Raw genomic sequence first — 27,050 nt, forward strand, 5'->3', positions numbered from 1 at the left:
ATGGGTTTTAAGATTGGTGGAGGAGATGCTTTCAAGTTCACTGGATTTGGTAGCAAGGGTGCCTTTGGAAGTGGCAGAAAGAGCATAGGCGGAAGACCCTCCAAAGCAGCTCGGAGCAATCCTTTTGCTGGTGTAGTTAACCAAAGTTATGATGATACCAAGAAGAGATGTCTTGAAGAAGGAATTTTGTTTGAAGATCCAGAATTTCTTGCAGAAGACGAGTCCATATTTTTCAGTCGCAGTCCACCCAGATCTTTTGAATGGTTACGCCCTGGGGTAAGTAACCTACTTATTCCACAACCAACGGGTCATGCATCAGCCTCAAGACTCATCAGAAACATTTATTTTTTATAATGGGGGGTATACAGCCTCTCTATACTCAGAGAATACACACATAATATATAATTTTTTAAGTAGTTAAAAGTACAACACTGTGTCATATTATTAACACACTGTGTAACATTATACAGGACATAATAAGTATTTATTATCAAGATAACAACACTGAATGATTCAGTGTGGAGGTGTGGTTATTACCTAATCAAAATATTCACACCTCAAATAGCATACTATCTTGTTTAAACTTATTTTTAAAATAGGCAGAAACATTTTAATATTTCAAGAGATTTTGTATCATATTTATTGTGTATTGAGGTCCCTCAAATCTTGCATCAGCACAATATCGATTTCCAGCCAGGCTTTCCAGTAATAGTAATTATGAGAAATTTGACCAGATCATTGTCTTTTACTATGCAAGCAAATGTTATTTGTGATAGTGACATCATAATCTGATTAAGTCTATCCCGAACTACCGAAGGAAACCTTTTGAGATCAAAATAAAAATTGTAATGGTGCAAAAAGAAGCTATTTAGCTTTTTGCCACATATAAACAAGCTTGCAAAAGGTTGTTGAATTTCTGTAAGAAATTACACCAGAACTTTTAATTAGGTTAATCATCAATCAGTATAGTATATAGTATTAGTATGATTTAGTGGTAAATAAAAACACATGATGTAGGTGAATTTTTTCATATATTAGTAGTTCTCAAGTTCTTGTACTAGTTCTAGATTAGGTCAGTCTAATTATATTGTTAAGACTTTATTTGATACTGGTAGGTTAATTTTTTTAGCATATTAGCATAAGATATAAATGGTGCTATTTGGTGCAAAAAATGATGAGATACACACACTACAATCACTTATCTCTAAATAGAAGCTAATTGCATTGCTAAATTGATATGCTTGTTAAAGCAGACACTAGCCCTCCATGTCTTTTACAATCAATATATTATCATTGTTCAAAACAATGTGAATTAAATGCTTATACTGCACTTATAAAATAAACAATAAAAGTTGAGAGGATAATAGTCTGATTTGTCTAATGTGTCCTTCACACAGTTACTCATAATTACCATACAAATTAAGTTGATAGAGAAATTAATGTTTTATGTGGAATGAAACATATTTCCTTTAATAGGGACATAACCATTAAAATTCAAGTCACCCAACTATGAACACATGAGATGACCTTTATTGTCACCTCTTATATTTCAGAATAAACCATATTTGTCTTAAAATATAATCATTGAAAGATCAGATAAAACTTTTCAAGAGATATATATAAAAGAGCTCATTAATTTGACAAGGATTTTGTCTTGTCAATATTGTCAAGTAATATTTTGAATATTCATTGATCTATGATATAAAAGTTGTATTGATAGTTATCAGAGTAGTTAGTGTTATGAAAGTTCCAGCTCACTGAATATTCAGGTTAACAGCTCAGTCAAATGATCATTTTATAAAATTAAGTTTATTTTCATAGAGTAAAGGTGCATTTTCCTTGTTTCCTTTTCTCATATTTCCCATCAATAGCTCAAACAGAAAGTTGTTATGGTGTTTTAAATGAATTATGAAAATTTATCAGGATGATTATTTGAATATTTTCATAGACAAACCATAGTTGAAATTGCATAAAATGAACCTTGTAAAGTTATGTGAAAATATCAAAACACATATCTGAAAATGATACAATAATGTCAATAGTACATCTGCGACCTTGAGATCACTAAAAATTCAAAACAAATCCCTTAGAGAAGGCTTTCTGCTGTTGAAGATTTACACTATTAGTAGAATCATTGCCTCACATATATAAATATAAAAGCTATGTTATTATTTGCAAATTAAGCAAATTGAAAAATTAATGTTTCTGAAATGGAGGTAATCATTAATAGACATTTCATTATAAGAGGGTTGTAAGTATCTAAACTCATTAGTTTTTCAATGTTTTAATGGAACAATGATTTTTATATACCCAATCTTCAGTTTTGCTGTGTTTTGATAGTTAGGAAAATATAAATAGTTTTTTTTATAGATACAATCAGAATGTTTAAACAATTTATATTATTTGTAATTAAACTTATCCTGAAAGTATTTGCGAAAAATATGGTTGACTACTTTTTATTTGATAAGTGCAAAATATTACAAAGAAATATACCTAGATATTAGTTATTATTGCTTATTACATAACTTAAACAGTTGTATGTGATAAGTATAATTATGTAATATCACTGTTTTCTCACCTAGTATGGTTTAAGACAAATTATCATAGTATTATATACCTCAATTATTACATTTACTTACATAATATACTACATAATACTAAAGAGTACTAATTTGGATCCCCTTGACAAATACAAACTTGTTAAAGTCACAAACATTAAGGAAAGTTTTGAGAACGGCTTAGTTTTGTTTGAAATTTCAATTATTACTTTACTAAGATCTGCTCTTTGGTTAGTCAACCAGCAAAATTCATGTGCTACTGTATCATAAACATATTCCAGGCTTTGAAGTATTGATATATGCCACTATGCAAAATCTCTTTCATGAATTCACAAGTAAACACCATAACATTCTGACAAAGTTCGTGCACCCCTTCATAAAATAAAAGAGACAATATTTAATAGTTCTATTGACATTCAGTGTGACAAAGTAAAGTAGTGAAGCTTGGAGAGGGACTTCACTTGACCCTTATGAATTTTATATCCCTTTTATATTGACTATTATTTTGAATGATTTTTATGTATGAAAACTTTCCAGACTTAATATATCTGTGATCAAAGATAAATATATAACTTATATATTTGTAGCCAGAGGCTAGAAATATAAATGACTGATAGAAGACAAACATATCTAGGCCTGTAGGTGGATTTCATTTTGTGAACAGTGTTAGACATAAACAAGCTTAATAATGTACCTTTCTCAAACGAAGGAAAATATTATGTGTGAGAATGGGTCCATTGGGGGTATTGAACATTTTATCCATGTTAGATTTACTTTAAACCCTTTTAAATGACCTCAATTCAGGTACACTCTTTTTTTGTCCTTTTGAGTCATATTGTTTTCTTCCATTATTACAAAGACAATATTATGCATGACTTCCCTTTAGGTATGTGACTGTCAGGTTAGAAAATAAAAGATTTCTCTTTGAATACATTATAGAACATGTCTTTGGGTTGTTATTGGATATAAGTAAATTATTAATTTTCATGGAGGTTTTGAATTATGACAAAATCTTGTCTCTCAATGACCAATTGTAATTAATATTGTGAAGCATTGTATCCAAACCCTGTCCTCATTGAGACCGTAGTAATACAAGTGAGAAACTATCCGTATCTAAATATGGTCCAATCAAAATTGGCCCTGATGTCTTTCCAGGAAATCTCAGCCAATCAAATCAAATTACTCATTATGTTGTATGTGCATAAACAAAACGAAAGCAGCGTGCCATTACATATTTTCATGAATATGTACAGTACAGAATTTAGTAAGATTTTTGTTAAAGAATTGAAGGCAAGAGAAAATGAAACCTTACTTTGGAATATTTATTTGGAAAGAATGTGTCTTTATCTTACAAAATGTTGCATGCTTATAAACAAACCCGTATTCGTGATACAATTATTGTGAAGTAACTTTTGTTTTTGCATTGATTGAATCCTTGTTTTATAAACCTCATAAAGTTGTAACTTTCTCCAAAACAGTTCAATTTTTACCTTTAGCCCTATACTCAACTCTTCATTATGATTTTGATTGAATTAGTTCAAAGTATATCATGTAGTCACTTTGAATTGGCCATATGTAATTGACCTTGACTTCGCAATTGCTGGCAGAAGATAAAAGAAGGTAGCTGTTAATGTTGAATTACTTTCCCTGGGTTATTAAAGCTAGCAACAGAGCATCAATAGAATCTCAATAAACCTGGTTTCCTCTGATAGCTACTCTGATTCAATGTTTATGACCATATAACTTGTTTTGTGAATAGTGCTGAATCAGCTTTGGCATGATTAAAATACTTAATTCTACTGCAGATATTTTCCTGAAACTGAACACTAAAACAAGATATTCAAACTCGTTTAATGAAAATACTGCAGTAATCATGACTTGTTTTTCTCCAAAAAACCATTTTCTTTTTCATTTGTTTGGCACAACATTAAACTTTTTACCAAATAAAGACTGTGAGTGCAAACTCACTAGACACTATTGTTTGAAAAAGTGGCAGAAGCATTTGAAATTTTGATGATTGTAAACATAAGTATTGATCAAGTGAATTCATCATACCTAGGTCATGTTCTTTATAGTCTACACCACAATAATCTAGAATATCAGGCCAATAAGTGAATGTTAACCATCTGCAATGATCTAAGCTGTTGGTCTGTGTTAAACATTTAAAATCATTGAAAGTCAGTAATAAACTGTTTGTAGCAGTGCAAACATTCTCCATTACATTCTTTAATATTGCAACTATGAATGAAGAAGATATCATATTTCAATAATTTACAAGTTGTACAATATATGTATATTATTCTTTTGACAAACAAGATAAATAAAATTGACTTTACCTATTTGTAATAAATGTAGGTAATAGGATATTACTGTAACAGCTGTTTATTATTAATATTATAACTTCATGGAGGAATGCATTCCATTGCTGTCTGCTGCGACTGTATTATAACACTTTATTAATTATCATTACCCATCATCTTACCTCTTCTATTCATCTATTGGTTAATAACTTTCAGCCATTTTGCTGCCAATGAATCTGCCATTCTTGAAGTTGTTAAACATCTGATAAGAGGTATTATCATAGTATTTCGACCTTCCTTTCCTGTTATAGCAACCTTCTGTTCAACGTTAGCCAGTGATAGTGAGTGAAACTCTCCAACCCTGGTGTGTAGATAAGGTGTGAATTCCATTTCTACTAGGATACCAGGTGCTTATTGATATTGTCTATATATCTGACAAGGCCAGGGTGAAAGTTCACTTTTCTCTACTAATTTCAACAGTGTAGAGGTATTTTTAGCCAAGTTGGATGGTACTTGATTTTAGTTTCACCAAGGTGTGGAGGTTATTGGTTTTTTTCTGCTGAAAAGATTCCAGTTTTGAAACATTTTAAACTTTGTGTTTTGGATTTAATTTTTTGTTTTGTGGAGGAACAGAACAAAAAATAAACAGGAACATTGTAACAAATTATCAAAATGTTCTCTGTTAATTTACCATCTGCTTTCGGGGGAGGATCTCACTCATTTGGAAGTAATTTTGATGATTTCTTGAGAGATACAGGATTTGGATCCAGTTCAGGAGGAGGAGGAGGTAGCCATATTGTAATCAATAGAAGTGGAGATTGGTCCTCAGATGGAGATAACTCATTTGGAGGTATGGGTGGATTTGGAAGTGGTTTCGGAACTAGATTTTCTTCAGGCGGAGGAGGAGGAAAACCCAAGCCCCCAGCAAGAAAACCTTACACTATTCGTACTCCAGATCCCTATTCTAATAAAGATAAAGGAATAGGTGGTAGATCATGTAACAGCTCAAGAAAAGATCCTTTTAGTCAAGTCTACCATCAAAGTTATGCTGAAATTAAAGCTGAATGTCTGAAACGAGGAGCATTATTTGAGGATAGTGAATTTCTAGCTATTGATTCTAATATATATTTTAGTCAACCTACTAGAAGATTTGATTGGTTAAGACCTCATGTAAGTTTTTATGTTGTTGTTATAGAGAAAAAGTCCTTAGTCAGCCAGCAGATCATTAAGATGGCTGAAACTGGTGCCAAGTACTGGTTCTGGTACTATTTATGTAACACAATCTGATAAATAGCTATAATGTGGAATTATTGTTCTCTAACTTACCCATGTTATTCTCATTATGATAGATACAAACATCAAGATGATGCACTTAGAGGCTTGCATTAAGACAGAGCAAAAAGTAAAACATCATCATAATATACAAACAACACATCCTTATCCAACCCATAGAATAAATGGATAAAAGAGATGACTAAAGTAATATTATGAACTTAGTTCATAGAGCTAGAGATATTAAAGCAGAAACTGAATTACTTCTGGCATATTTTTTATTCTCACTTAATTTTAACAGGTAGAAATTGTTTTCTTGGCTGGAATTTGAAAAATAAGTGTGATCTGTTCCAGGTTTGGTCCAATGATTAATCTGTAAAGACCATAATGCAGTTGTTTTGATAAGTCAATATGAATATTCAAATTAAAATATAATTTATTCTGGTACAATCATGAGGTTTTAACATTAATTGAATGTTATTGATCTAGTATATTATAATGAGTATATATATATTTATGATAAGCATTGAAATAGAATATTTTTAGAAAACAGGACAACAATTTACTTTTTTTGTAAAAAGGCTGTCAGCAACCATTATTTTTCGTTCATATTTTGAATCTGATGCATATTTAATACAGTAAGGTTAGGAGAATATCTTGGATTGCAAAAGGTTTGGAATCGGACCTTTAATCTTTGACCAGATCACTACATTGATACTTGCCTGTGTTAAAGGAACAGATTCACCATTTTAGGGAGTTGATTTGGGTCTTGAATATTCATAGAAGTACTAGAAATGTAAAAAAAATCACACAATTCCTTCAAAAATACCTCAAACTGGGAATTTCATTTTCTATTTCTATATACACGTATGTCTTTTCTATATATGGCTCAAGAAATGACGAGTCGCCATTTTAACATTCAAACGCCAGTAATTCATCTAAACATGGATTTGACATTATAAATACTGATTAGCTTAGCTTAAATATTCTCGTTTTTGATACTACAGTACTATTGGACAAATGAATGATGATCCTGTGCCTTTAAATTAATACAGATACAGGTATTGATATTAAGACTGTATACTGGCCGGTGATGACCATGTTGAAATGAGCTGATTCAGGTAGTGACAGTAAATTAAGTATAGACCATATATATCATGACAAATGACATTGTTTACCTTTTTACTTCTAATCAAATAAACCTATACTTGTTGAGTGTAATGATTGGTCATTGAGTACAAGGTTTTATTCACAAATAATCTGTTAATATCCAATTGTTAATCTTAATCTCAATAGGATTTTAAATCATACTTTTCCTAAAATTTCTTATTTACCTGTTGATATATAGTAGCTAGGATTAATAACAATATCATTAGGGCGATGGGAATTCAAAATCTAGTCGTGAATATGTAATTTCAAATTCACCATGTCATAGATTGTGTCTTGTTGCATCTCTTACCTCTGAACTGAAAACTGCAATAAATATATTGATACTACCAAGGAACATTAATTCTTTTGACATCATGACTCATTTATCAACAAATGGCTGACAAGCAAATTGTGCAAAATGCTGACTAATCAATATTGATTATTGAATAGATCATTCTTATCTGTTGCACTGCAATAAATATATTGATACTACCAAGGAACATGACTCATTTATCAACAAATGGCTGACAAGCAAATTGTGCAAAATGCTGACTAATCAATATTGATTATTGAATAGATCATTCTTATCTGTTGCAAAGAATAGATGACTGAAATGTAATGTTATATTAAGCCAGATATAGTTCATTTATTTTGTTCAAATGAAAGCCCCCTTCTATAAATTAGACTACATGTTTTGACCTGAATTTTGAAGATAGAGCAATGGAACTAGAAATTCAGTAAATTTGCCACTTAAATCAAAAAACTTCTGTCACTCTTTCATTTCATCTGACAGAGGATATTCTTGCTGTATAAATGGGAGGAACTTTTTTGAATATCATGAAAGTTCTTGCACCAATAAGTAAAAAAATGTAGTCTATTTTCTGGAAGTCTACAATACTGGTAAAGTATTTCAAGGTTTAATATAGCTCAACACACTTTGATTGCCTTCATAATTGGCACCATTCCAGCAAGTTTCTCTCTGTAGAACTATTTGACTGAAATATAAGCCAGAACTATGTTGTAGAGTTTAGACATTGAACACAAGGTGGCCATTTTTATTTGCCAAAACAAAGATGAATGGCTTTTGATGAAATGATGGTGTATGTGTTATTCTGCCTGTTGAAATCATCTTCCTGTTTACTTCCAAGACCGGAAGAATGCACTACATCAGGAATTCAAAAGATCTGTAGACATCTGCTACTACCCCTTAGGATGACCTAAAAATTTAGATTTTTAATCAGAAATTGGTCCAACTGTTCCTTGGACCTGACATATGGAGGGGATATCAGCACGTTTAGAGCCAGACATAAACTGTCACTTTTTATGGAAGTTGTGTCTGCATGCATGAGAATATTTCTTGTCAATAAAATGATTAAGGTCTACTCCATCTCTTGACAACTCTGGGTTGTAAGGATTGGATTAAATCAGCAGAGATTTTTCAAATTAAGTCAGCTTGAAGAAGTATGATTGAAGTATTAGTCAGGCTATTAGGTCTGATAATATTAGAATAATCTGGTTGCCAAGATAAATCTACAAGGTTTATGACTCTTTACATTTCAGTGTAATTGTATTCTTATATCAATATAAATCCTGTAAACCACCATAAACAAATCATACCATTTATAAACATAATGAAATCTAAGATAAAAGACTATTCCAATATTGATGATTAAATTTCAGGGTTTGAAATATGAAACTTTATGAATGTGTCTCTTATCAAAAATACACATAGATGATAAGATATGTGTATATGATGGTTAAATTTCAAAAAAGTTACTAGCTATAAACTGCTGAAAATATTGTAAGATTTTAGAAATTATAACTCACTTGGCATAAAAGTTAATAAAACAATGGTTGCCAAGTTTGTCTGTTTAACATAAACACAGAAAACTTGAGCTAGAGATTGAGATAAGCTTGTCCTCATATTGTGCTAATTGAACGAGGCCTTTGAATGATCAAAACAGACTATAAAGTTATTGATAAAAAAAGTTGTAAAATATAATTTTAATCTAGGAATTCTATGTATTTGTAAATACTGAAGGTGTATGTATTGTATAGCCAAGTCATACTCCTTCTCACTTGATATAAAAAGTTAAAATATGTCCTACTTTCAACTATTTTATAATGTACTATCACCCACATTATAATATCTTATTTGTTCTTCAGTAGGAGGAAGTCAAATGTTAGGTAAATAAATAGAACAAAAACCTAACAGTTTTACTATCAGATAAGATATATATATATATATAAGACGGGTAAAGATTTGGATACCATGTAGCCTCATCATTAGAACTATATGCACTTTAGTATCTTCAATCATATTACTATGTACTATAGTTATTCAAACTATTTTCTGAATTTGACAAAATTCAAAATAATATTTGGAATACATTTCATTTATTATTAGAAATACATGCTTTGATTATTCTTCATTTGAATCAAAAACAACTTCTCACTGCAAGAAATTACCCTTGAAAATTCTTATCTGAAAAAATTTTACAATTAAATCATATATTTTCACTGAAGCTTTGATTTCATTTCTTTGATAAGACGCCAGTGTATAAGATTTTTAGAAATTGTTATTAAGATATCTCTTGGTTCTGGAATGTATGCTCTTAATAAAACATCAGCCAATCATCCAAATTGGAATAGTTACACAGATATATATGAATAATATTTGCAGAAAAAATAACTTTGAGAAAACAATCAAACCTTTTCTCTCTTCACTACCTGCTCCATGAAACACTTTCTTATATTTAATTTTTGATACTTTCAGGAAATCTGTGATGACCCACAATGGATTACTGAAGGTGCCAGTAGATTTGATGTCCGACAGGGTGAATTAGGTAAGTGTTTCTAGTTCTTATAGAAATAATGAGTGATATGTTTAGTAGCAATGCGTACTTAAGCTTAATTGACTTGGCAAACAAAGTTAATTAACAATTCTCTTATTAATAAATAAACACTTTGATACAGAGTTACTGAAAATTATGCTATATATAAGTCATTCGGACCTATTTGCAATAACTAGAGCAATACAACAAGCCAAGAAATAAAGAGAATTTATTTTAAATTTATTAATCTATGTTGTCGGTCAAGAAGGATTTTATTTAAAGATTTACATGAGAATTAAAAATCTATGGTTGCTTCATCTTATTAATTCTTCCTAATTTTGCGTCTGGAAAAAAAAACAAGCAGTTCTGTTCTAGATGTTACTCTTGTGGCCTAAGATTATATATAGTTAGAAAACTCTTATAGGCTATGTTTAGAAATATTAAAAATGTCAGCATGGTCCTTAAGCTATTTCAGACGGTTTACTCATACCAGATGTTGAAAATATTAAATTAACATTTTATTTACATTGCTTTGTGGTTTGTCATATGAGGTTAAATTAAAGTTTAGTTTTATGCATCATAATGATTACAGTGGGATTCAGTCAAATTAAAGTTTTTTGGTTTCCTACTGCAATTTGACCAATTATGTTTCAATTTAAAATGAACTATATATTCTAGTAAGAGAACCTCTCCAACAAGACTGTCAACTGCTATTAATTCAGCCTTTCATTTTCAATAATAGTCAATTTCCATAAGGGATTGTATTGCATTATGTTTATCAATGATATCATGGACAAGTTTCATATTTCTTAATCTTGACATATTTGGGGATGCACCGTTCTCATGCATTAATATGAAAAATGAAAGATCAAATATTTCCTAGTCATTTAATCTTAAATAGTCTCTATTCAAAAACGATTTAGGCTTAGATTCCCTTGTATTTGACATTGATCATGTTATAGATATATAGTTCTAATTAAAATCAGATTATCACAACTTTTTTCAAGAAATTTAAATTCTGCGTATTATTTTTACCTGCGTTATAAATTTACATATCATTTACATATCTTTTTTCTATGAATAATACAACATGTTAGGAGTGAAACATTTAGATAAAACATATTGCCTGTATAACTGTTGAAAATTTGCACATAAAATGTCCTTATCAGCAATTTCTAGAGGTTACTACTAATACGATCAATCAATACAAACAAATCATGTTGTTTATCAATGTAGGTCACATGACTAGCACTATCATTAGATTAATTAATCAATATTCATAACTAGGCATTCTCATTTGAATAATGGCCAGTTATCCAGTTCTCAAGGTCAATGTATGAATTTCATAGCCATAATAAATATTATTCACATTGAAATACCAAACAACCTAAATAACATATTGATATTCTGATGTTGTATTCAATGCTCTAGGCGATTGTATTATCTATCAAATATATTGTATTAATATGAGCTTGACCATGACATTCTGTATAATATTCTATTGTACCTAAAGAAACCTAGGACTTAGGAAATCTAGTCAATCTATACCTACTCTGTGAAAGTTTGAAGGTATATTATATAATATAAAATGATGACTGTGTTGTTTTAAATTTACTTTTTCATATGATGCACTTCATGGTCTTCTTTTACAAAACAGTTGCATCATGACCTAAACTCCATGTGCTTTCCTCTGCCCCTTTCTGATGAAACTGAAACCTTTAAACGGTGACAGTGGCTTAATGGAATACAGCTTCAAACTAAATATAATAGACATTCTATGCATTCTCTATTATCTTATCATGTATTCTTCTCTTAAATCATTTTCTCTTGCCAATTACCTTAAGAAGATTTTGATAAGAAACGGCTTAAAAAAAGGAGCTAATGATATTACATAATGGTACACGTATAATTAAAATGAATCTATACAGAAAATTGACTAATATTTATAATCTAGAATTTATCTTCAGTTCTTAAACAAGTTTGTCTTATGAATCTTTTAAAAAATGAAATTAATTCACATGAACTTCTACCCAAATCTGACTTTCCAGATTTTAAATGCATTAACTATCAGCATTATGTCCTATTAACCATATTGGACTATGGAAAACAACTAATATCATACAAAGCATTTAGAGAAAAAATACAATGCCTCTAATGTTTGATCCCTCTTGATCTGTATCACTGATTAGGGCAGCCTTAAGGTGCGAATAGGTACAGTGTCTGGTGTGGATTATTGATATAGTAGAAAATAGAGGAAACGAATGTTATCCGCACTGTGTCAGGACATGTACCTCATGTGTTCACTTCTTCTATTTTCGTTTGTATTGATTATTCCGTACCTCATCTATTCGCAGCTTAAACCAGATATATGCAGCCATGGTGACTCAGTGAGTTAGACGCTTGTTGCGTCCAGGGTTCAATCCCGGCATATGTTGAGGTAATACCTTCGGATTTTTCAACCCTGTTTCCTCCTGCCAGTGATGGAGGTAAGAGGGGCTGACATGGAAAAAGAGTCTAGCTGTTGGAATAGGACAAGCTGAGCATGTTAAAGATCCCTAGACAATTGGAAAATTATAAAGAGCAGCTGTTCTGGCAAAATTTCCCTCATTGCACCTTGCATGGCGTTGCACATCTTTATTAGCTCACATGGTGGAGAAAAGTAGGACGTAAAACTCCATTCATTTCATTTCATATAAACCAGATTTAGAATAGAACTATTGTGATAAATGCCGAAATCGAACTCTGGGATAGCATGCCCAGAGTGTCACAAAGTCATGACATCAAATAGATAGCCCAGGACTCAATTCTTACATTGAGTCAAGGTTAAAGTTAGTTTCAGCTTGTAGAATGATTCATTGAGAAACTATTTATAGATCAATATAGTTGTCCTACTTTACAGTTATTGATGTAGAACTTTATTATAGTTAACAAGTCAAATTTACCATCATATTGAACTTGAACTTATATATCAACAATTTAAAATAGATATACAATGATGATCAAAAGGTCAAAGCACATAGAGAAAATCATTTCCTAATATTACGCCAATGTCAAAGCTAGCTTGCTTGTGATGTTCAGTTTCCCATTTTCTGTATTTTCCTGTCATTGAATTTTGACTAAAAACTCCATGAGTGCTGAAAGCATAGCCGAATACAAAGTTTTTCAGTTTAATTTACCTTCTTTCATGGATCTGAGAAAATAAATACTGAATTTTTTTTAAGCTTATGCATATCTTAATCTGATAAAATCATAATAGTATACTCCTGTGGAATAGTTAATGTGGTGTGTATTTGATAAGACTCTGTGACAGATAGCATCCTAACTGATATAAATGATGATATTTATTGTTATATATATTGGAAGACAATACCTAAGAATGTATGATGGTAAATTAGTAAAAGAGACCTATATAAGGCAATCCTTTATAATAAATTTTTATTTTTCACAATTTCAATATATTTTCCAGGTGATTGTTGGTTGTTGGCTGCTGTGGCCTCCCTGACATGCAATGAGAAATTATTTGCTAAAGTGGTATCACCGGAACAAAATTTCTCTGATGAATACTGTGGACTGTTTAAATTTAACTTCTGGCATCAAGGAGAATGGGTTGAAGTGGTTGTGGATGACAGATTACCAACTTATAATGGACAGCTTGTTTTTATGCATTCAACAGAAAAGAATGAGTTCTGGAGTGCTCTTCTGGAAAAGGCTTATGCCAAGTAAGTGATCCATTTTGTTAGCTCGTTTTTAATTTACAATACTTTAAATAGTGATGTTATGAAGCCTACATTTACAGATATGTAAAAGATGTATGTCCTTGGCCAGTGTTTCTCTAGGAGAGTATCTTCTATAAAACACAATACCATATGATGTGAAATGATTTATAAAGCCTTGGCATTTTCACTTAATTTGTGACTCTCAGTGATGATGATGATCGCTTCCCATCAACAAAATAAACCCTAATCTCTATGTTAAAATTACAGGTTAAGTGGATCATATGAATCTCTAAAAGGAGGAAGTACATCTGAAGCTATGGAAGATTTCACTGGTGGTGTTACTGAAATGTTTGATTTACGTAAAGCACCTGGAAATTTGTTAACAATCATGTTGAAGGCTGTAGAGAGAAATTCTCTAATGGGTTGTTCTATTGATGTAAGTCCTGAACCAGTTTTAACAAAGGTTAACAATGGACCTAGAATAGGTTGGAGCTTAATGAGAATGTATGAGAAAATCTTGTCTTGTTGTTCTAGTTGACTGTACATGAGTAAAGAAAGCATAGATGTTTTGACTAGAGAATTTTACCTGATGTTTGGTCAAACTGATATTCTGATTCTATTGTTGTTATTTTCAGGCTGACCCCAACCAACTGGAAGCTGAATTGGCTAATGGACTGATTATGGGTCATGCATACAGTGTTACCTCAGTTAAAATGGTGAGAATCACATTTTCTTATTAAATAACTTTGTTAGAAATATTTTACAAGCTGTAGTAAAACTAGCTCAGATATTAAAAATTTTCTGCTGTTCTAATGCCCTCTTCAATTAAAATTTAGAGTTTATAACTTTGTTACTTTTAGATTGATATTGAGACCCCAAGAACATCTGGTAAAATAGGAATGGTGAGAGTTCGTAATCCCTGGGGTAATGAAGCTGAATGGAAGGGAGCTTGGAGTGATTCGTAAGATTATTTATTTTCAAATTGTCATCTTTATTACTTATAAACAATGGAGGAAATGCAGAGCTTTTTTCTATGTTCTGTTTATGATATTTCTACACATGTCTCCAGTTATTCAATATTTAGGAAGTTTTCTTTGGCACATAGGAATTTATGATGTTAAACCTGAGATATTGCTCACAGCAAAATATGTCTTGTTATGGAAATGTTATAAAACCTGAATAAATAATTGTCATTTCCTTTGACAGATTGGATTTTTTGACGTTACTAAAAAAGACTTAGTATTTGACAAAAAGTGAATACAAAATATATATCTGTGCATGTTCAAGTATCTTACAATTGATTATTTTTCTGTGTTTATTATGTAGATCTGAGGAATGGTCCTTGATTGGTGATGATGCTAGAACAGAAATTGGATTAACATTTAATGATGATGGTGAATTCTGGTAAATTTCATTAAATTTCTAAATATTACAATGAATGAATGATCCAGTTGCTCTTAAATCATTATCAAATTCGCATGTGTTCTCTTGTCGAATGGCTTATCAGAATAAGAATTTCAGTATACACATTTGACAAAATTTCCAATAGTTCTATTGATTAAGATGTATTATTCTTTTTAAATGAGCTAAAAGTTGTGGATTTGACTCATATTTCCAACAAAGAATTAAAAACCCACTTGTGTCCTGTTAGAAATAGGGTCTCACAAATAGTGTAAATTATCCATACCGGTATATATTTTTTTAATATTATTAATTATTGTTTGTTTAGTAACTCTAATACCATTTTTTCAGGATGTCATTTAAAGATTTTATTAGTAACTTTGAGAAATTAGAAATTTGTAATTTGGGACCTGATTCAATGGTTGGAGAAGGTGGGGAAGATGAACAGAAATGTTTTAGTGCTATATCTGAACATGGTGGCTGGAGTCGAAGAGTCAATGCTGGTGGCTGTAGAAATTATTTAGGTAATTGTTTACAAATTAAAACAAATAGAAAAATAAATCAGCCACTATGGTTTTAATAATCAGGGGAATTTGTACTAAATAACTGTTTTTCTGATCAATTCTGAGACAAAATGTGCATTCATTCTAGTTGATGCAGGATCTTTGAATAATCAAACTGTAAATAGACAAAGTATAGTATCCTGTACTAGATAATTGATACAAAGGTGAATACACACGTTTGTTTTTGCCATTTTCTACTGTATTGATAATCCTGCAACGAACACTTCACGGGACACCATTCCTTGTCTATTTCCACCTTCATTCAGATAAATATAGTATTTTTGTGTAAATGAATTTTAAGTTGGAAAAGCTTTTGATTGTTAAAATTTTTAGATACTTTCTGGACAAATCCTCAATTCCGTGTAACATTGACTGATCCTGATGAGGATGATGAAGACAATAACTGTACCATGATTGTGGCTCTCTTACAAAAAGATCGTAGAAAGAAAAGAAAGGAAGGATTAGATCTATTAACTATTGGTTATGTCATCTATAATGTAAGTTATCCTTTGCAATATAAAGAGCGAAATAGATGATTTGTCTGCAACAGAAGTAGACTGCTAAAGTAAAGCAACAAACATATTTTTGACAAATCTGGCAATTCTATTTACGTGACTTAAGTTATTGGAGTAAAGTTACTGTAGTATTTGCTAGCAATATTAACAATTTTATAGTGCAAGAAGTAATATTGAAATCTGTTTGTTTTCAGTTGAAGGAAGGTCAATCTGCAGGACCATTAGATGTTAATTTCTTCAAATACAATGCATCATGTGCTAAATCTCCATCATTTATTAACCTACGTGAGATGTGTGGACGTCATAAATTACCACCAGGATCATATGTTATTGTACCATCAACTTTCGAACCTCAAGAAGAAGGAAACTTCTTGTTACGTATCTTCACAGAGAAACAGTTTGAAGGAGGGTAAGTAGATTATATATTTAATTCAAGTATAAAGGAGACAACTGAAAATGATCTATTTCACCAATAGGTGTATGTTAATGTATATGTTTTGTAATTCATAAAGAAGAGGCATCCTTGCCCTTGAATTATTGTGATCCGATCTAATTTGAATGAAATGTTAGTTTAGTTTTTTGGCATTGAGTAGAATTGGTCGTCCCAATCAAGGAAATTGCTCTACAAAAAGCTGTCATGAATTTTTTGAGGTTGCTATATTTGAGTATAACCTTTCGGGTGACTACTGGTTTTGTCAGTTGTCTTTGCATGCTGTTAATATTTTGGATACATTTGCAGTGGTTTGATATTCTATGATTTTTTTTTCAGGGAAATGGATGAACAGACGTCTTATTCTGATGAACAGGTACGAAGATTATTATTATATTTCTATATTTTTCTTTCATTTGGGTGAAATCTTTTTATAAAAATGTTTTTGGCAAGGTAATTTTGAAATCTTAACCTTTAATCATTTACACAACCTACAAATATATTTAATTATATTGATTAATTGGGAATAAAAAGGTTGATTAAATTTGCTAACAGGTTGAAAGTTTTTTGTATGATTGATATGAATGATGATGTATATTATGGCTGACTATATATTTTATAGTTGTATATATTCTTCTGTACAGTAACATTAACATCTACAACCTCAGAAATGGCATAAATTTCAACCAGTATTGCATATCAGTCATTAGAAATCAGAAAAAAATTATAGTTGAAAATATTGTTGTATTTCTTACAAAGAATACTATATCTTCAACTTATTAGAAAAGAAACCACATGTGTATTGGCCATTGTCATCTAGAATAATTATTTGCTATGAATGAGTAGGTGGATATGAAAAAAATAATAATGTAGATCTAGTAGCATCCAAACAAGAAAGAAAAAGCTGCACTTTTCTGTTTATAGAAAGTAGATATATATTCTGGATTATGCACTCTTATTTCAATGGTTATTTCATCACCATTCCAAGCTTTTGTTCTTTCTTTTTAACACCATTTTTCACCTGAATAAAAATCTAGCGTATAAGAAGACCTGAACCAGTTCCAGTTATTCAACCAATAGTAAGTCGTCTGTCGATTGGTTGATTGCTGTGCATGACACTTTTCACGTTTAATGGAAATTACAAGATCATTTGTTGTATACGACCAATGAGTGACAACACAAATTGCACAACCATTACCATTCAATGACTTGCTGTGAACTGTTGACCACTGATTTGACCACATCATTACCTCTTTCACTGTTTGCACCCTTCTTTTCTGCTATGATTTTGTTTTTTCGTGTTTCCTATTTGATTTTCATGTATTTTTGTTGACATGACACAGACAAATCATTTTCTCTTAATTTTCTTTATTTGCTTAAAATTGAGTTAAAATAAGAGTTCATATTTTGATTTAATTTTATTTGATCTTTCTGAATTATTTGACCTGACTTAGACAATTGGCATTTAAGTTGATCCGCAATTAATAAAAAAATAATGCTCTGTTGGCTTAAAAAATAAACACAACTCACATCATATTTACAGCCCAACTTGATTTGAAGTTTGTCTTTCAGAATATAAGAGTTTTTTCAGGTTTCAATAGTTTTGATAACTAGTTATATTTTATGTGATGAAGTTAAGATTATACTAATGAAGTTATAGCATAATATCTTAAATCACTTGACCTTGAATATTAAATAAAAACCCGTTTCCATAGCAACCCATTAATCAATAAATAAAAACATCAAATAACATATTGCATGATAAGCATTTAACTTTCAATTTGCATGAATGTTTGTCAATAGATAAGATATATACAACAAAATATCTATTTTTTTAATTCTTCTTTAAAATAGTAGTACTCTGTAGTGTACAAAATTTCTTGTAAATCTTTGTAGTCTCTTTGTAAAACTTTATTCTGATATTCTTTAAAATATCTTGAAATTGATATTAAATTTCTCTTTCAACTTGTTTCTATATGTATAGCTTGTTTCTATTTTCTATTGATAATACATGGTTATGATCACGGTCAGTGGCTCCATAACGATATTGTTCAACCTACCCATGTTGCACCTGTAGCGTCAGCTCTGCCACATTATTATAGACCACAGGTATGATCTATTCAAACCTTGAGAATGATGCCTTCTTTGGTGAACATGTTCTCTCTGAAATAAGACTGAACCACTACTAATAACTTAAGACCATACTTTCTGAATTAATCTGACAAATTTAAAGTCTAAACTGACTGCATGAACTATCTCTTTGAGAACTTCTTAAGATGAAACTAGGAAGTCTGACTTTAGCTATCTCCTAATATTTTGAATGCCTACAGTTCTACATTTTCTCATTTCAAAACTTTTCATATTCTTCTTCGTAATTTTTGTTTAAAATAATAAGTGTCTACTTTTGCCTTATCACTGACTATCTGAGGAAAGATACAGGCCATTTTTTATCCTTCGATCTTATTTCTTTAAAATGAATGCAGTTTGAAATTGTAGTTTTGAATATAATCTCAACTCCCTTTAACTGATATCTCTTTTATATTTATAAACTATAAGATAAATGTTGTCAAATCACTAAAATCACTACTAACACAATATAATAATAAAAACACATATAAAACACACTCATTTTCTTTTTTCACAATATTAGCCAGGAAAGGCAGGTCGAGTAAGTTAGATGTAGTTTGTATTGAGTTTGAAAATTTTACTTTACTTCGTTTTACAATTGAAGTGTGAATGAAAGTGAGCATTTGTGCATTAAAACAAAGGAATGATATGCAGTTTACATTACTCTTGCATATCTTTTCTGAAAAATTCAACTTATTTCCAATCTTTACCAAAATAATAAAATAATGTTATTTTCTTTCTCTTTGGGTATATTTGGTACATTTTGTAATTATTGCACCCTATTTGTGATATCTTTGCATGGTGTTAGTGAATTCTGTATTATTTTCCCTGCATGTTGATATTGTTTATTTATTCTAATGCTTATTGCACAGGATTTTGATCAGCCTGAAGAAAATGGAGATAATGAGGATGAAGAGGTTTTTTGTTTATTTTATTAGAGTTTTTGTTTCTTGTTTTCATTTTTTTAGCTTTTGCCACATTATTTTTATCTTATCAGCAGTTTTATTGAAAAAAAACCTTTCGGTACTCCATAAGTAAATAAAATATAAAGCTCACATTATTGTGTGGTGTTGTATGCAATAGTTTTTACATTGTAGAAAAAAACATTTTGTAACATGATTGTTAAATAGATATTGGTGAAGAGATAGAAATGATTCAAAGCATGCTTTATGTTCTTTTGCAACATGTTTTTCTATTTTAAATACACCATAATTTAGTTTTTAAATTTTAATATATCAAGTATGATAATTTTATTTTTCTCATTCAGTTATACATATCAATCAATTATTTTATGCTTTTATGTCTATGTCTAGCAAGCTAGCTATTATATTATATATCATTGTCTTGCAGCTTGCTCCTATAATGTTACAACAGTAACATTTAGCACAAATTACATTTTAACTTGCTTCTAGAACAATTCTTTGACTTTTTGAAAGAAATACTTGAAATATTTGCAAAAATCATTTGAAATTTTTTTTAATAAATACTTGAAAGAATATTTGAAATTTGAAATAAAAAAAAATAACACTTGATTATACTCCAGCTGTTAAAATACTTCTTGTTGAAAAATAACAAATTTTTATTTTGATTAATCCATTAGTTTGTTATGCATTAACTATAACAAACTTTCAATAACAAATGTTAGAAAATTCGATATTTCTCAATATTGATGTTATTAGTAATATTGTGGATTAATATTCGGTCATGTTTATAGAAAATGATATCATAACCAAAATGTAATAAAACTTGCACCATATCTAGAGGCAAATTGCTATTTATTGTATATATATTTATTGGCATGAAGATGAGCACAAGCTTAACATAGAAAACACTGTAAACTCTATATCATAGATTTAGTATAACACCTTTCTGTTGGCTTATTTCATTGTATTGTATAGAAATTATTATAAATCCTGATCTTTCACATGGACAGTTTGTATTTTGTAGCCTGACAAAGAACCACCAAGTGCTGAAGAACAGGAACAAGAAGATGCCTTGAAGAGTACCTTTAGAAGAATAGCTGGAGATGATATGGAAATTGATGCTTATGAATTAAGAGATATTTTAAATTCTGTATTTACGAAAGGTAAGATAGAGTGTATGAGTTAAAAATAATAATTATGTGATTTAATGAAGATATAATTACAGTGTGGATTGTTGTTGATTGGTAAATGTTGTTTAATTTAATGGCATGTTGAATAACATACATAAAGGAATTGTTTCCTCTACAGGCTTAATTCGGATTTTGGCTTTTCTGAGATATGCAGTAAAAAATTGTCTTTGTATGACATGTAATAATAGTTCAAATTCTTGGAAAGATTTTTCTTAATCATGTCAAATCCACAGATTCAATTTTCTAAGTTTTATGTGAGAAACGATCCCTTTATGATATCAACAATAACAATAATTACCATACAGTGCATGAATTATAATTTTTAAACCAATTTGAGTCTAATGCAACTTGTGCTATCGGATCAGCATGGAAATGAACTGTTTTCTGGAATGTTTTAAGATGTGTTTTTGGGGAACAATGCTTTCTGATCTGCAACACAATGATATAAGAGATACTGCTTATGATGTGTGCTGTGAAATAACCTACCATCACTGCCAACTCATTTCTTGCTCGCTGTAACTGGTCAAAGTTGAACAATCCAATGAAACCAGTTAACTGTGTATTCTTGTCACACTAATGGAAAATGTTATATACTATTATTAATTTGTGATTTGATATTAATGAGAAGCATGTTTTTAATTGATTTTTGTCGTATTTGTTTCCTAGACGGCTGTTTTGGTAAGGAACTTGATATGAAATATGAATAATTAACTTTATATTTTTTATTGCACTCACAATAACCCTTGAATAGTTGTTAGATTTAGCTTATTATTGTTTAGTTAGTTAACGAGGGAGAAATTAATTACTGCTTTAATAATACCCTGTATTAAAATCATATCAGAAATAATATGACCTATATGTTGAGATATTGAACCACAAAAAACAAGACAAATGATATTCAAGCTCTCAAACTCTAGGCATGATATTTAACTTCAGTAATAAGATACATGATACTTAAGCTCTCAAACTAGACATTTGACAATTTGGAACCTGAAATAGAATATTTAAGCTGTCAAACTGAAGACATGATATTTAAGCTCTACAACACGAGACCTGATATTTAAGCTCTAAAACACAGAACATTTTTAAGCTATCCAACTCTAGATATAATATTTAAGTTGTTATATGTTTCAGTTGTAAGCATAGTTGAGGAAAAAAATGAATTTAGATTTGTATACAGGGTATAAAGCATTAATTCTCAAATTTAGAATTTGCATGTGACTGTCCAGTAGAATTTTTACTCCCAACTAACAGGTGTGGCATAGTTTATGTGCAGGCTTTGTTAACCTAAATCTGTTTTGTACTAAAAGATTTAGATATGGGGTAAAAATCTTTTTTTAGGGAATTGTTAGAATGTATAACTCTTTGTAGAGTAACTTTTAAAATTTACTTTTCCTTTTCTAATTCTTTAAGCTCTCAGCAAAATCTGTATATATATTATCATATATGAACAGAAATTACCTTGAGTTTCGGGGTTCCTGAAATCGGGGTGTCCTGATACTGATCTTTGACTATTGCATGATAAGCTTCTATGAGTACTGTTGTTTCAAATTTTTACCACTTCTGGTATTTATGCTAGAGCCAAATGAGATATTTTGTTCTTGCAAACCACCAGTCAGACATGACTGGCAAAATCAACAGCTTTGTTTTCTTATTTATTCAATTTAATACTTTCTTCTAGATATTGGTTACTGACACAAGTCAAGCTTTCAATCTAATTATTTCCTTTCTTTAAATAGAAATAATTTCTCAGACTTAAAAATTTAGAGGAAAACAAGTATGCTGCATTTAATTTGGTGCAATATCAAGTGTTTCCGTATTTTCACACTTTTGATACAGATTTGTTATTGTTTGTTTTATTGAAATTCTGTAGCCTAAAGAAATATTTTAAGTTTTGTCCCAGCAAAACTGAACAAAAAATTTCTAAAACCACATATTTTTATCTACCAAAACTTGCTTCCAAACCACATGGAAAAGCGTCTAGTTGTTTGGATGGGACAATAAACCGAGGCTACTCGACAGTTGGAAATCGAAAAAGAGCAGGCTTATGCTGCTGTCCTGGCAAAATTTCCTTCATTGCACCCTGCATGGCATTGCCCGTCTTCATGAGCCCACAAGGTGCTGAAAACTCCATTCATTTCATTTATTTTGCTTCAAAACCACTTCTATTTTAATATGCTTACGTATAGTTTATTTCAGATGGCTGAACCTTTATATCGTTTTGTTGATCACATCATTTAAACTAGCACATCATTTAAACTAGCTCATCATTTAAACTAGCTCATCATTTAAACTAGCTCATCATTTAAACTAGCATGTCATTTAAACTAGCTCATCATTTAAACTAGCTCATCATTTAAACTAGCTCATCATTTAAACTAGCACATCATTTAAACTAGCTCATCATTTAAACTAGCTCATCATTTAAACTAGCTCATCATTTAAACTAGCTCATCATTTAAACTAGCACATCATTTAAACTAGCGCATCATTTAAACTAGCACGTCATTTAAACTAGCACATCATTTAGACTAGCTCATCATTTGAACTAGCACATCATTTAAACTAGCACATAATTTAAACTAGTACATCATTTAAACTAGCTCATCATTTAAACTAGCTCATCATTTAAACTAGCATGTCATTTAAAGATGGAGTCTTTCATTTTTGTTTCTAATCCATTGCTGTGTGTCAAACACTTATATAAATCGATTGGCTGGTTATCCTAACGACTTCCGAGTACAAGACTTAATCTGTGCGGTCCCTAATTAACTCGTAATTAGCTAATTACCGAGGGAATCCCGTGTTTACATTTCCAATAGTCCCGATTTCCAATGTTTAATTTGATTGGCTATTATTTTTAACAGAATGCGCGCATGCACATCAAAAAAGTCGATCATAACAAAGAAAATTCTGTCACTTACAACATTGGTGGCACGAAGAATACAGTTCTAGCAATTATATTTGGGTATTCGGTTTTCTATCTCTAATGCCAGTGCAAAATATATTTCCATTTGTTCAAGATGAATAATTGTAATCATTTTAAGTATATTCCTTCTTATCATATTGCTTTTCTCATCTGCTGGACTAAATATTTCGAATTATGAAAATGTGGATAAACTCTTCAATATAAAAAATGAAATTATCATGTCACGTGGTCTATAGCTATGACGCCATTACCACATTCCTGAACGTAAATATACCAAGGGCTTCCCCGAACTTGGTGAAGCCTTTATGTGTTTGATTGACAAACTAATGTTTGGATTAACCACTAGAAAGGCCAATTAATCTATGGATAAGCTCTTTTAATCTCTTTTGGACTACTTTTAATCAAGAAAACCCATCTTTAAACTAGCACATCATTTAAACTAGCTCATCATTTTAACTAGCTCATCATCTATGCTTAATGATTTTTAAGTAGAACTGTGCTGATGAATTAATGCCAAAATATTATGTAGTTTGACTGCTTCTGTCAATATAAAGCAGTTAGCTGATGCTATTGTATAGATGTGACTAATTTACAATCAAATTCCATCTTATCTTGGCACATTATAATAATCAATACAATAGTTATATTTTAATACTTACTAGAAAGTGCACCTAGCTGATGAATTTATAGTTTCATTGTATCCACTATAAAATTTGGCAATGTTCAACATATAGTTCTGACTAAACATATTTCAACAGAACTCTCAGGTTCAAGAACATACTATTCATTCCAGAGATGCAAATAGTTCTTGTGCCATTGACATAATTTATTAGTAGTTTAGGATAAGAATTTGTAGTCTTATGTGGACGTCATTGTTTTATTACAAATTAAGGGAATAATACTTTATAACCCCACCTCCTTCCCCTCCTAACAATAATGAATGTTTTAGGTTGGAAAGGTTTTTTTTGAATTTTCCCCTTAATACAATATAGCCTACTATTTTATAAAGCAACATGTTAAATTGTTTGTATAATGAACAAAATTTTATTCAAGCAAGTATTTTTAATTCCATTTAATCGATTTTTAACGTCCGGTATGTATTATAAAGTTAACTTTGCTCATTTTTTTTACAGAGTTTCAGTTTGAAGGATTTGGAACTGATATTTGCCGTAGTATGGTAGCAATGAATGATGTATCCTTTTAAATGAAATATTGCTTAAATTAGATAACTGTTTTTAAAACCAGTAATAATTGTTTGTTGAGTAACATAATGTGTAACACCTTGTTAAGAACTGGGTTGTTTCAAAGTAGATATTTACAGAACATGTGTCAAACACCCAACCTACTGCTGACTGGGAAACTTTTTATTTTGATTGTCAGAATATTTAGTAGATAATGTTAAATGCAGTTTAATTATTGACCTGTTTTTTGGATGTCTTTTCTACTGTTTTCAACTAAATTCTTTAACTGATGTTAAGGGTGATTTGTCTGGTAAACTTGGTTATGAAGAATTTAAAGATTTATGGAAAGATTTGAGAAGATGGAAGGTAAGAAAAGGTTTAATGTTACACTGGGATGTAGCTACAAGAAACTGATTGGTGATGCAAAATGCCATCTTATGACTAGATTAATGGTTTAAATGAACACACATGTCAAATATGTTATACTCTTGCAAAGACATCAGGACAGAATTTTTTTGTTTTTTAATTGTAGAAAGTATTCAAGACCTATGATCATGATACAAGTGGTAATTTGAATTCTTATGAACTCAGAAGCGCTCTCCATTCAGTTGGTAAGTTTTCATGTTTCCTTATTACCAATCAGAATGTTGGTCTAAGGAAATCTTAGTGGTGAGATTTATTTTGGAATAATCGATTTCGAAAAGAAAATAGGAAACATCACCACAGACTTTTATCAAAAGTAGCAGAAAGCCAATCAAGTTTAAATCTGCTTATTGTTGCTTTTCTTTCAAATGTTTTAAATGAAGCTAAGCTTGAATGCAAGTTGATTTTTGGAAATGTGGACGTATATTGCCGTTGCCCCTGTCCGTCGGTCCGTCCGTTCACATTTCTTGTAGGCGCAATAGAGGTTTCAGTTTTTATCCAATCTTGATGAAACTTGGTATTCATGTATATATTGATGAGATCTCGGTCAAGTTTGAAATTGGTAATAATCAGATGAACGGTTTTAGAGATATTGCCCTTGACTTAGTAAAAATGTGTCAAATTTGCCTTGTAAGCTTGATAGAGACTACAGTTTTCATCCGATCTTGATGAAACTTGGTTTGCATGTACATATTGATAAGATCTCGGTCAAGTTCCAAATTGGTAATAATCGGATGAAGGGTTTTAGAGTTATTGCCTTTGACTTAGTAAAACGCGTCAAATTTTCCTTGTAGGCACGATAGAGACTACAGTTTTTATCCGATCTTGATGAAACTTGGTATGCATGTATATATTGATGAGATCTCGGTCAATTTCGAAATTGGTAATTATCGGATGAACTGTTTCAGAGTTAGTGCCTTTGACTTAGTAAAATCGAATCAAATTTCGATTGTAGGCACAATAGAAACTACAGTTTTTATCCAACCTAGATGAAACTAGGTATGCATGTATATATTGATGAAATCTCACTCGAGTTCGTAATTGGTAACAATCGGATGAAGGGTTTCAGAGTTATGGCCCTTGACTTAATATAAACTTGTCAAATTCGGCTTGCAGGCACGATAAAGACTACAGTTTTTATCCAATCTTGATGAAACATGATGAGATCTCGGTCAAGTTAGAAATTGGTAATAATTGAATCAACAGTTTCCGAGTGTACAGCAATGAGACATTGTTCATGTTTGAATTTGATGATAACTTGATGAACTGTTTCAGGTTTTTGCCTTGACTTATGGATGATTTTAAGATTATTTGAAAATATATAGTGGGCGTATGTTACCTTGCCTGGCAAGCTATCTTGATATAATGACTAAGTATTTGTTGTTCATTTCAGGATTCAAATTAAGTAATGGAACTTTCCATTCAGTTGTAATGAGATACAGTAATAGAGAAGGTTTAATTGATTTTGGTGATTTTGTCGTTTGTGCCATCAGATTGAAGACTATGCTCAGTAAGTGTTTTTGTACAGGCATTGTATAA

General features: G+C 30.7%; 1 protein-coding gene across 1 annotated transcript; it reads left to right on the top strand.

Moving 5' to 3' along the window:
- Nucleotides 1-27,050, top strand: LOTGIDRAFT_124076 (hypothetical protein; the record flags this gene model as incomplete). Its single annotated transcript, XM_009060955.1, has 16 exons — nucleotides 1-276; nucleotides 10,056-10,125; nucleotides 13,580-13,832; nucleotides 14,097-14,265; nucleotides 14,465-14,545; nucleotides 14,690-14,790; nucleotides 15,156-15,233; nucleotides 15,582-15,754; nucleotides 16,127-16,290; nucleotides 16,503-16,705; nucleotides 19,393-19,468; nucleotides 20,846-20,951; nucleotides 25,041-25,099; nucleotides 25,386-25,454; nucleotides 25,621-25,699; nucleotides 26,905-27,050. The coding sequence occupies 16 exons, from the start codon at nucleotides 1-3 to the stop codon at nucleotides 27,048-27,050; spliced, it is 2,103 nt and encodes a 700-aa protein (XP_009059203.1).

This window comes from Lottia gigantea, assembly GCF_000327385.1.
Source record: "Lottia gigantea unplaced genomic scaffold LOTGIsca_45, whole genome shotgun sequence".
NCBI classification, from domain to species: domain Eukaryota; kingdom Metazoa; phylum Mollusca; class Gastropoda; family Lottiidae; genus Lottia; species Lottia gigantea.